The sequence below is a fragment of the Strongylocentrotus purpuratus genome, unplaced genomic scaffold (assembly GCF_000002235.5).
Source record: "Strongylocentrotus purpuratus isolate Spur 01 unplaced genomic scaffold, Spur_5.0 spur5_scaffold_6, whole genome shotgun sequence".
Lineage (NCBI taxonomy): Eukaryota > Metazoa > Echinodermata > Echinoidea > Camarodonta > Strongylocentrotidae > Strongylocentrotus > Strongylocentrotus purpuratus.
The window spans coordinates 58,030,085-58,040,182 of record NW_022145612.1 but is presented as its reverse complement, the minus strand read 5'-3'; the positions used below and the strand labels follow the sequence as shown (position 1 = coordinate 58,040,182).

The following is a 10,098-nucleotide window of genomic DNA, read 5'->3' as shown; positions in this document are numbered from 1 at the left end:
AAAACTTAGTTAATATAGATCTACACATCTTTTTTTTCATATTCTTTTGTCAGAAACAACCAAGAAAAAGGCAGCTGAATTACAGGAAGAAGGAGCAGCTCCAAATTGTTGAATTTGTAAAAAGAAGGAACCTCGACCTTTTCAGAAAGGCGGGATACTGTGGAGCGAAGGTACAGTAAAGCGCTTTTAGAGTATTTTTTTGTATAAATGACAAGAACATGTGCGTCATAAATTCATGGAGGCTGTTGAAAAGAATTTTAGCCTTGAAAATTATTTAGTTAGAAATGAGGTCTTATCCCCCCCCCCCCCCCCCCCCCCCCCTCCTAGCAAAAAGGAAAATTAAAAAAAATAATGAGTCTCAGATTGTGAAAAATTTGGATCATCCATTTTAAAAGTTAAATATAAGAACAGTTTTAATGCACATAAATCTTTTGACACAGTGCACTTCTACCCAAGACCTTATTCTTTTATAAAGAATGATGAATTTATCCATTGATATTCAGGTAATCCAACATTCTCTCCTGCAACAATTGCTCCAATCAAAACCCTGTAGTCTATGGTTTGAATTCTGACACTCATTCACTGGACGAATGGTATGTCAAGCATATAAATCCACATATATTCTATCTCAAAATCATGTTCAAAACAGAAACAATATGTCAGATTAAGCATGAAATGATTACTGTAATACTCTCCCGACTTCATAATTCACTTCAGAACATAGATGATGATCAATTTATAGTTATCATCACCTCCAGAAACTACATTGAGTTGATAACACGCTTCCATTGATCTTTACATCAATTTACCCATGATCGATGCTTCTTGAAGGCGTGTCACGATAGCTCATGCCTTCCACCACCGTGTAATGATGCTTCCATCTCAACGTTGCCATGAAGATGCCTGCTCCTCATCACCTGAAGAAGGTTCTCATCCCACCTGCACCACCGGGGAATCGACCATCAGTCCTCCTCCCGGGCATCCCAGGGAATCCCCGAGGTGGCTGAGGGGCGTAAGGGTGTGGTCTCCCCGTCTCAAGGTCTATGAGTCCTCCACCGTGACCAGGTCTGAGGTTTGCATCTGGGTTGGGGAAGATGGGGTCGTGACGAGGGCCTGGGATAGGCTGGAAGACTGGAGTGGGATGAAATGAAGACAAAATGATGGACGATACAAGTAGTAACCAAGAAATCAAATGCTATTACATCTTATCATTCCCTTGAAAACATCACAATTGGGAATGTCCCTATACATCCACTGCCCTTTCATTTCTTCATATTTTGTTCATAATAACCCTTATACAGAGCTGCCAACTAGTACGGATTTTCCGTAATTGGTACGGAAATTAACGACCATTACGGAATGTTGTCTCAAATTACGGATTTTTTTTTGATTTATCATAGCGAGTGCTGTGAATAGGAGCAATTTTTCATGATAAACTGTGTTGTGATGACCTGAAATTCAATACTTAACATCTTTGTGTGAGTAAAATCACCAAAAATTTCAGATAATCATGCGTCCGCGCAGTGTTGGCGTGTCGTTTTTTTAGATTCATAGCGCCGCATAAGAAATTACTGATTTATACCCCAAATTACTGATTTTGAGCCTTGTGATTACTGATTTTCTGTTCTGGAGGTTGGCAGCTCTGCTTATATATATATATTCTTCCAAGAAATAATTTCACAAATTAACTCTCTACCCACTATAAAAAAAAACGTGGCCTACCACAATAAACTTTTTTCAACCGAACAAAATTGTTCTATATACTCAAAACATTTTAAAAGTCTCTTGTTTCAGTCTAAATCATAGAAAAGATTGTAGCGATTGGGAGGAACAAAACATTTGTCTGCAGTTTGACATTATATGGTCACAATCAATTTCATTAGGGAGACAAAATTAGTATCATTAGTATTTCTCTTTCTAAGATACTTTTTTTCCCTTGAACTTGTTATCCAGTCAAATCATTCCAGTAATTGAAGAAAGAGTCAAATTTTAGTAAAGATGAAAAATAAATTATAAGTTTTCTCATTCTTTACAAGTCACTTTGGAAGAATATCATAGCAGAAATGTCACCTAGCAAGGATTGCATTTCAAATAATAATAATACATTATATCTATTAAGCGCTTAATGCCCTCATAAGAGTTTGGACCAAACTTCATGCCACATCACATGTATGTGTAGTCCCATATGTGCATTTCTGTATGCAGTGCATGTGGTTTTTATCAACATTGAGTCACTTATTTTCTCTTTGATCATTTGAAAACCTCTCAGTATATATCGATATATGAGTAAAACTTTTCTTGACAGTTTCTTCCACAATTGCATAACCAGAACTCAATGTTACCATTACCAAACCTTGGAAATGTTATTCTCAAGTTTGAACTCAATGTTAGATGTTAAGCTTACCTGAGGGTGGATAACCTGGAAGAGCACCACCTGAACGAAACGGGTTGATGTCATAGTCACCTCCTCTGTAAAAGATATAAGAAAGAGCAATATCCAATACTGATACAATCTACTGGAAGTGAACTATGGTTGTAAAAATTAAAATAACAACAAAAACTAGAAATATTAGCTTTTAAAGTTTCCCGTCCAGCAATATTTACTCCCAACGTTTCACAAAGAGTGATTGACACAGCCTTGGAATAGATTTATCACAAATGAAAAAATAAGTTAATTTCTTTTACATATCATAGTATCTCTATGAAGTTGATTCTACATCAAATTTTACTAAGTGGGCCATGAGCAAGAAATTAAATTGAGAGTAACTTTGATGCCATACGTGTATTTCCCTTATCTCTTGAAGACATATATGTAGAGGTTGAGATACGAGGTAAAAAGGCAAATGAGCATCAATTAATAGATAGCAATATAGCAAACATTTCTATATCATTAGGGAGTGGGGTATAGGAGGTAGAGGCGAAGGGGCCTTCACCAAAGAAAAAACATACCAAAGAGGACAGTCAAGAAGCACATGCTTACCTGTAGCCAGGGGGATAGATGCCTGGTAGAGGGAGTGGTACTGGAGGTACAAAGGCAAAGGGGCGTCGACCAGGAGGGTAGAAAGAATTCTGGATGCGATTTCTGAGCTGTTCCCTCACCTTCTTTAAGCGATATCTCTCTTTGTATACCTGCAATTCAATGAAATTGTTTACAAGTGTTTGGAAGCTTCATGGAAGAGATATTTCAAAAGTTTTTTTCTTTGATGAAGGGCGAGTCTAAGGCAAATATTAATTATGCCCCAATCATATGTCAGATTTTTACAGGTAATGGGAAAATAAATCTAAATCATTTATATAATTTTTCTCATTTTCATGTAAGAAAACAAGGTAGTCTATAAAGTTGACGTCAACTTTCCTTTCCAAAAATTCAAAGACCACAGCCTGAGATCTTGGAAATTACAAAACTCACTAGCATGGTATGTTACACCATGAGCAAAGACCTTTCATAATTTACTCGACTTTTACAGGATATGATATCGACTGTAAAGCATGTGATTCCAGAGTGATTCCAGAGTGATTCCAGAGTGTTTCAGCCGTACTATCATCGTGATCTGACCTTCACTTACATTTTTCCAATTGCAGTGCCTGTCTGTGCCTTTGCCTCCAAAGTCTCTCAGCAGGAGCTGCCTCCAGAGGGAAGGGTCACTGATTAGACTATGGAAATGTTGACAAGAGGTTGACATTGTGACCAGCTCAGGGAGATCCAGAAAACTTAAGATCTTCAGCTGTAAACCCAAAACACATTAAATTAAATCTATTTGTCCCACAAATAAAACAAGATTGATTTCTGAATAAAAGATGTTTATAACGTCAGTTTCATGTACTATTATTGTGGGGAAAAACACCTGTTTTGCCTAGAAGTCTGGCAACCATTGGTTAAGATAGGACTAGAAATCGATTTTACAAAAAGGGGGCATAGTATTATAGAGTCAACAGGGTGTTTTTAAGCATTTATGGTCCGGTTGAACAAATCTACAGAGAAGGGATGAATAAGAGTTTACTACATACTTGTATTTCTGGAAAGAGAGCTGGAAGGCCATGCAATGGAGGAAGACCAAGTTCTGAAAGAACAGAAGAGGTGGTTCAGTTTCAAATCAATTTAATCGTAAGGTTACTTTTTTAATAGAAATCTGCACATGAACATTAAAAATGTAATTCAGGCTGAGTGAGGAATCATTTTACTTGAGAAAGGCCACAAAAGTGGATGAAAGCTTGCCTACTAAGTTGGTAGAATCACGATAATTATTTATGCTGAATTACATTTCTCTGTATCACAAATTACCTGTATTTCATAATCCATAGGCAAAAGTAATAAAAATGAATCGTACAAAAATACAGTCTACCAATCTCTAAAATGCTTGAAAAATGCAGAACTCAAAGCAACAAATATATGTCTAAATACATAATTTCATGTATGGAAAAAAAATATGGCTCATTTGTGTTTATTTGCTATACTTTCCATAGAAAATGCAAGGAAGCACTAAAGGGTTTTATCAAGTCATCATCGTTAACGATGGACTGCCAATAGTAAGCTAAACAAGTGTAGTCCTTTTTTCTGGGCAATTGGCGTTCTTGGCTCATATTACATTAGAGCTGCCATTATATAATACTACAATTCTCCTAAAGTTTCCCTTAAAATCATAGATCACAAAAGAATTGTTACAAATCACTGCGAATCATTGTAAAATGTTATCTTACCTGCTCTCATAGCAGCCAGGAGAGGGTAAGCTATGGTGTCTTTAAAGTTCCTGGACAAAAAGGCAAGACTGGTAAAGGAAACTTGAGACATACTATCCACAAGCGAAGCATACATGGCTGGTTTTAGCTGCATAGTGGCATGAATGTTTTTCCCAATTAGACCTGTAGTATGGGGAAAATGTACAATAATAATAATAATGAATATGGCTTATAAAGCATCAAATCCACTCTGTGGAGTGCTCAAGGCGCTTGCACAGGATTTAAAGGAATCGGAGGCTATACACTTTGTGATGTCTTCAAGGAAGGCTATTCCATAAGGTTAGGACGGGGCATTGTGGCGTGCGCCTGTAATCCAGCTAACAATGGAAGTTATAAACTGATTCAGCCAAGGATGCAGGTTTAAAACTGAGTCACGTCTTTTGGATGGTGACGTTAAAAGTCGGTCCTCAGACGTGAATAATCATATCTGATTAATACACGTCTATAAAAACCCAATTACACATACACACACACATGCGTGAGCAACGGATGCTCCTGTGACTAATACTCCATGGTCTGTTCTACAATAACCAATCTAATTTCAACCCTGGACCCAACCCTAACCATACTCTGTAAACTAAAACTAACCCTACCTTAAAACCCAATTACAGCCATAACGCTAAACCTTATCTTTGACTAAATAAAACCATAGTGATTGTTGCCAGAGCAGGTTACCCACTGCAAATTAGTCTCCAAAAGAATGTCACTGCATAAGCCCCGTCCCCCTCACTGTCACCCTCCCCACCTCTCCTTTATTACCATGAATTAGAAGCGCTTTTCCCATTGAAACACCAGCTAATGTACACTCTGCCCCTCTACACTCTGCATGTTGATAGGGCAGCTTGTATGATGTCCCTGTCTTCCAACCATGGGGCAAGGTGGATAATGGGTCTGGGTCAAGGACTTTGTTCTCTTCCACACTTGTCTCTGTGCCTTCCATGAGTGTAGATGATGGTTTGTCTGTGCTGGAAGAACCTGTGGCTTGCTATTAATGGAGCAGAAGAGACACAGAAGTATGTCAGTGCTGTATCTCTGATACACTATAACATGAATGCTTTACTGAGAGTTAAGGGAGTGTCCTTTCTACTTGGCTGCTGGTAGTGAAGTGGCTTGGAAGTTCACAGCAGTGACATTCTTCCTATAGTGGTAATGGTATGCTATTCAGGTATCCATCTATTGTCCTATTGTCACTGGCTGGTATGTGTATTACATTGGTATGTGCATAACACCTGGCATGTCTACTATGTTGTTCTATATACATAACAGTCAGAAAGGCATTTGATTTGATTTGCTCTAATCTTCTAAACACCAATGAATTGGAGACATTCAACAGACTACGAGATAATTTTCATTTTACATTCTTTTTGTACAGGCTTCTATCACATGCTTTGAGGTGTAAATCTTAAGCAAAATCGAAGCAGGTCTGGTTAAAAATATTGATGGATATCGTTTAAAAATAGAATTGCCTTGTTCATGGGTGTCGATCAGTAACTGATACCTATTCATCAGGGGGGGGGGTGATCTATTCATTCATCCCCCCCTGATGAATAGGTATTACGTAAGGATCGACACCCATGGCCTTGTTTGAAAGTATCTTATGCAGGAAACTCTACAAGCAACTGTACCAAAAAGGGCTGACATAACCAACACTTTTGAATTATCATCTTTTTGCAAATACCTTTTACTCCTTCTATTCTGATAAAAAAAACATATTCATAGCGTATTGCTCTAGTGACACAATGAAGTACTTCATTGGTCATCTATAGCACAGACAAAATCTCAAGGCAACTTTTTTTATTACCTGGGCAGCAAAGCCAGTTTCAACCATGAGCACATGAAGCACTAGGCACAAGGCATCACCAGAGTTCTCTGGTTGGATCTCCTCACACAGCTCCTTCAAACGCAAGGGAATCTTGTCACCTTCTGCATCTCTGAAGGCAAAGACATGGATAGTACCGAAGAGAATTTCAAAGAGAAAGTGATTATGAAGGGTCCACATAATGTAGGGACTTACATGGAAATCAATGAGGAAATATTCAAAGGCAAAAATAAATAAAAAATTTAAATCCCAAAGTAACTGCAACCTCTTTGAATAACAATGTACATTCAAACAGAAGGTTATGAACATTCTTAACCTAGTTCATAATAGTACAAATTCTAGTTTTGCAGAATCAAACATTGCATTGTATTGATATGTATTTGTGCAATTGAGTACAATGTGTGCCGATTTACAGCACATTCAATATCAGTGTTAAATATTTCCTTTTTTTCCTTACCTACAAAGCATGGGTTCCGAGATCTTTTCTCCCATTTCTGCTTCACTTTCAAGTTTAGCTAGTTGTTCCCTGGCTTCTTTTTCCTCTGTACTCATCTCATCCTCTGGATTGGCATGGTTACCTTTCTCCTCTTCAGATACCGCACCCCTAGGCTCCGGTCTCCTCTCTGATGGGGTGCATTCACCGGTAGTGACAAGGCTCCCATTGATGCGGGCATAAGGACGTGGTCTCCCCCCTCTTGGATTGGCTCCTGTACCGTTGCTTGACATCGCCCCATTCTGGTTGGATGTTGGATCTGGTTCGCTTTGGACGAGTACTTTGATCAGGTCACCTGACACGATGCCAAAGGTCTCTAGAAGATCATCTGGGGATCCGTTGATTGGGTCCCTCCCATTCAGGCTCAGCTCAAAGCTTCCAGGCTCTAATCTGATACAGGAAAGACACAAAAAATAAATCACAGAGAGATGTCAACTTATCATATAGCTGTAAGAAAATAAAAGTAATCATCAATGTACACTGCAAGAATGTTTGTGTTTCAAAAATTATGATAATCTGCTCAACTGAAAAACAAATTACCTGCTCTAAATAGTAGACTAAATCACATCCTTATTATCATCTGTTGTAGGTTATAAACTACACTAGGATGGACTTTTGAATCCACTTCCTAATTCTAAATACATCTGTGTTTGAACTCCTCCACAATGCTTAAAGCACAGGTTGTATAAGATGTAGCCGAAACTTGACTGAATGAGTATGCATCATCAATGCAACAAGCCACAGCCCTTTACCAGTATACTATTACTTAGAGAGATGGTCTAAGTACACGCCCAACTAAAAATGTTCTGTTCAAATCATGGAAGAGCGCATAAATATATGCAAGCATCCAAACATTTCAATTACACATTTAAATGTGAGGATATTCACCCAGGCTTGTCAAGCTTTGGAGTACATCCTCTTAAAAAGTGTTCCATTGTGCCAATCAACAGCATTAAACAGGCAAAATGACTTAGAAGCACTGGTCTGTCTCATTCATGTACTTAAATGAGAGAATGATTAACTGGCCTATTCCATTCACCTGTTCATGCCATGTGATGGCTTAATTTGCATAAATCACCCATGGTATGCTAACAATGCTCCTGCATAATAGACCATTGATATTGACTGGAATTCTGAGAATACTCTCTTTTTATAATTCATTCAATGTTAAACATTGTAATCACCTGTTACAAGGTCATAGTGCAAATTGCATACATTGCATGTTGCTAGGTTGGTGAAATGAAAAGGCATTAACAAGAGAATATTTGTAAATCTGTACTTCACTATGATATCTTGTCTTTGTATTCTGTCTTGTGTATTTATTTATTTATTTATTTTTTGTTTCTTATTTTGTGTTATTTGGTTATTTTTTGACTGGGTCTCTTGGTTTGGAATATGTTTTCACTAACAACAGTATACACATATAATACACATACCTTTGAGTGAAAACAAAATTAATGGTTCTGTTTAATGGTTCATTTTTAGGAAATTATGGGTCAAAATCGACATCCATGTTGAAAATCTTGCAGCCATATTTTAAACTCTCGCTGCGCATGACCTCATCTAAATCTCATCTCTTCTAGTCTACTCCGAAGGCAAAATGATTATAAAGGAAAAACTGTGTATGTTATTACAAACTCATAGCTTGTGATTATTTCAGTCAAGTTGGTAAGTGGAACTGAAGAAGTTAAGCCTTTACCTAATTTTCAAAATAAGATGCACCGGATATGCATCCTGTGAAACATGGTATTTGGCAGGTAGTATTGCCAAGTTTGGTGCATTGATTTACCCACCTAACCTACACCTTGGCGCATATGGATCTTTTCTGTCTCTAAAGAGAGGAGCCGACCCTACCCAAATCAGAGGCTAACAACGAAAGAGACAGAAAATTTGGTCTAAAGTGAAATGTGCTAAAAAATTGGCAAGTTTATAGCCCATATTGAAAAAACACAATAACAACATTACAAATTAAGTCCTTTTCTCCTTATAATATACACTTCCTCACAGGATTCACAGCAAACTGCTGCATGGTACAATTGCATACCGTACTGATATTGGGGTGCGTTTTTAGGAAAAATACTCCAAAAAAGATAAGAAAATTGAGACGAAACAGGTAAGACTAAGAAACATAACGACCTTTAAATCATGACCATTATTTGAGCAAATGATGAAGATTTAGTTGATGTTTGGTACGCTTTAGCAGGGTACCTCCACGCCGGAGTCACGAGTCAAAGTATGGATACAATTCTGAATTAGATCTAGATCTAGGTCTAGATCTAGCGCCATATTTTGTTGTGTCTATTTTTTCATTTTAAATAAAAGTGTGCAAAGGAATACATACAATTGCAATGAAATATATTGTAGGATTGGTGAAAGAAACAGGATATAACAATAAAAGAATTATTTACCAATTCTGAATTTTGCACCTTTATTTCACAATTTTTGACCCTACCCGATAGAATGCCCCATATCCGCTTTATAGGCTAGGCCTACAGACGCGGCGAATACAACGACTGATTTTCGGTCGCTGTGGAGTCCCATTGCAATGTGTGTGAACTTAGTCTATTTTTTGTCTTGCACTTGCCATCACGCAGTAAGAATCAAAGTTAAACATACCTAAGAGCATTAGCAACGGTAGAAGAAAGTTGCTTAAGCGTCTTTTCCTGTGCTTCTTCATCGCCAACGTCAATCCTTTCAGTTCTCTGACCACATCTTATCCGCAATTTCATATTTATCGTGCGAAAATACCTGATTTGTGACTCAAAGTTCGAGCGCAGCTAGCGAAGGAAATCTATGGTGTCTTTGACTTTAATTTTCTTCGCAGAGTCATTCATTGTGGCAATTTTTTGACGAAAATTGATACAAGTACAAGAATTCGGAATTTCAAGCTTGATTTACATTTTCTTGCCACAAAGATAAACAAAACTCGCTGAAAAGTTTCCTTACATATGTTGTTTTAATTTCCCTGTTTTTTCTGTATGGATTACCCTTCTTATATGTCTATTATTATCACTAGGGATCTATTTATTATTATTATCCTCATCATTAG

At 37.5% G+C, this 10,098-nt stretch overlaps 1 protein-coding gene across 2 annotated transcripts; it reads right to left on the bottom strand.

Annotated features, from left to right (window-relative positions):
* Positions 1 to 307: 307 nt before the first annotated feature.
* LOC115919119 (F-box only protein 7-like) lies at positions 308 to 9,834 on the bottom strand. Of its 2 annotated transcripts, none has more exons than XM_031000513.1 (10): positions 9,666 to 9,834; positions 7,014 to 7,439; positions 6,539 to 6,668; positions 5,497 to 5,722; positions 4,699 to 4,860; positions 4,009 to 4,061; positions 3,567 to 3,725; positions 2,981 to 3,129; positions 2,405 to 2,469; positions 308 to 1,131 (listed from the first exon to the last, which is right to left on the bottom strand). In XM_031000513.1, exons 1-10 carry the CDS (start codon positions 9,776 to 9,778, stop codon positions 914 to 916), a joined length of 1,701 nt encoding a protein of 566 aa, XP_030856373.1. In that variant the 5' UTR covers positions 9,779 to 9,834; the 3' UTR covers positions 308 to 913. The 2 variants fall into 2 exon arrangements, with proteins under 2 accessions (XP_030856373.1, XP_030856374.1); XM_031000514.1 differs by lacking the exon at positions 9,666 to 9,834 and adding an exon at positions 7,590 to 7,792.
* Positions 9,835 to 10,098: the final 264 nt, after the last annotated feature.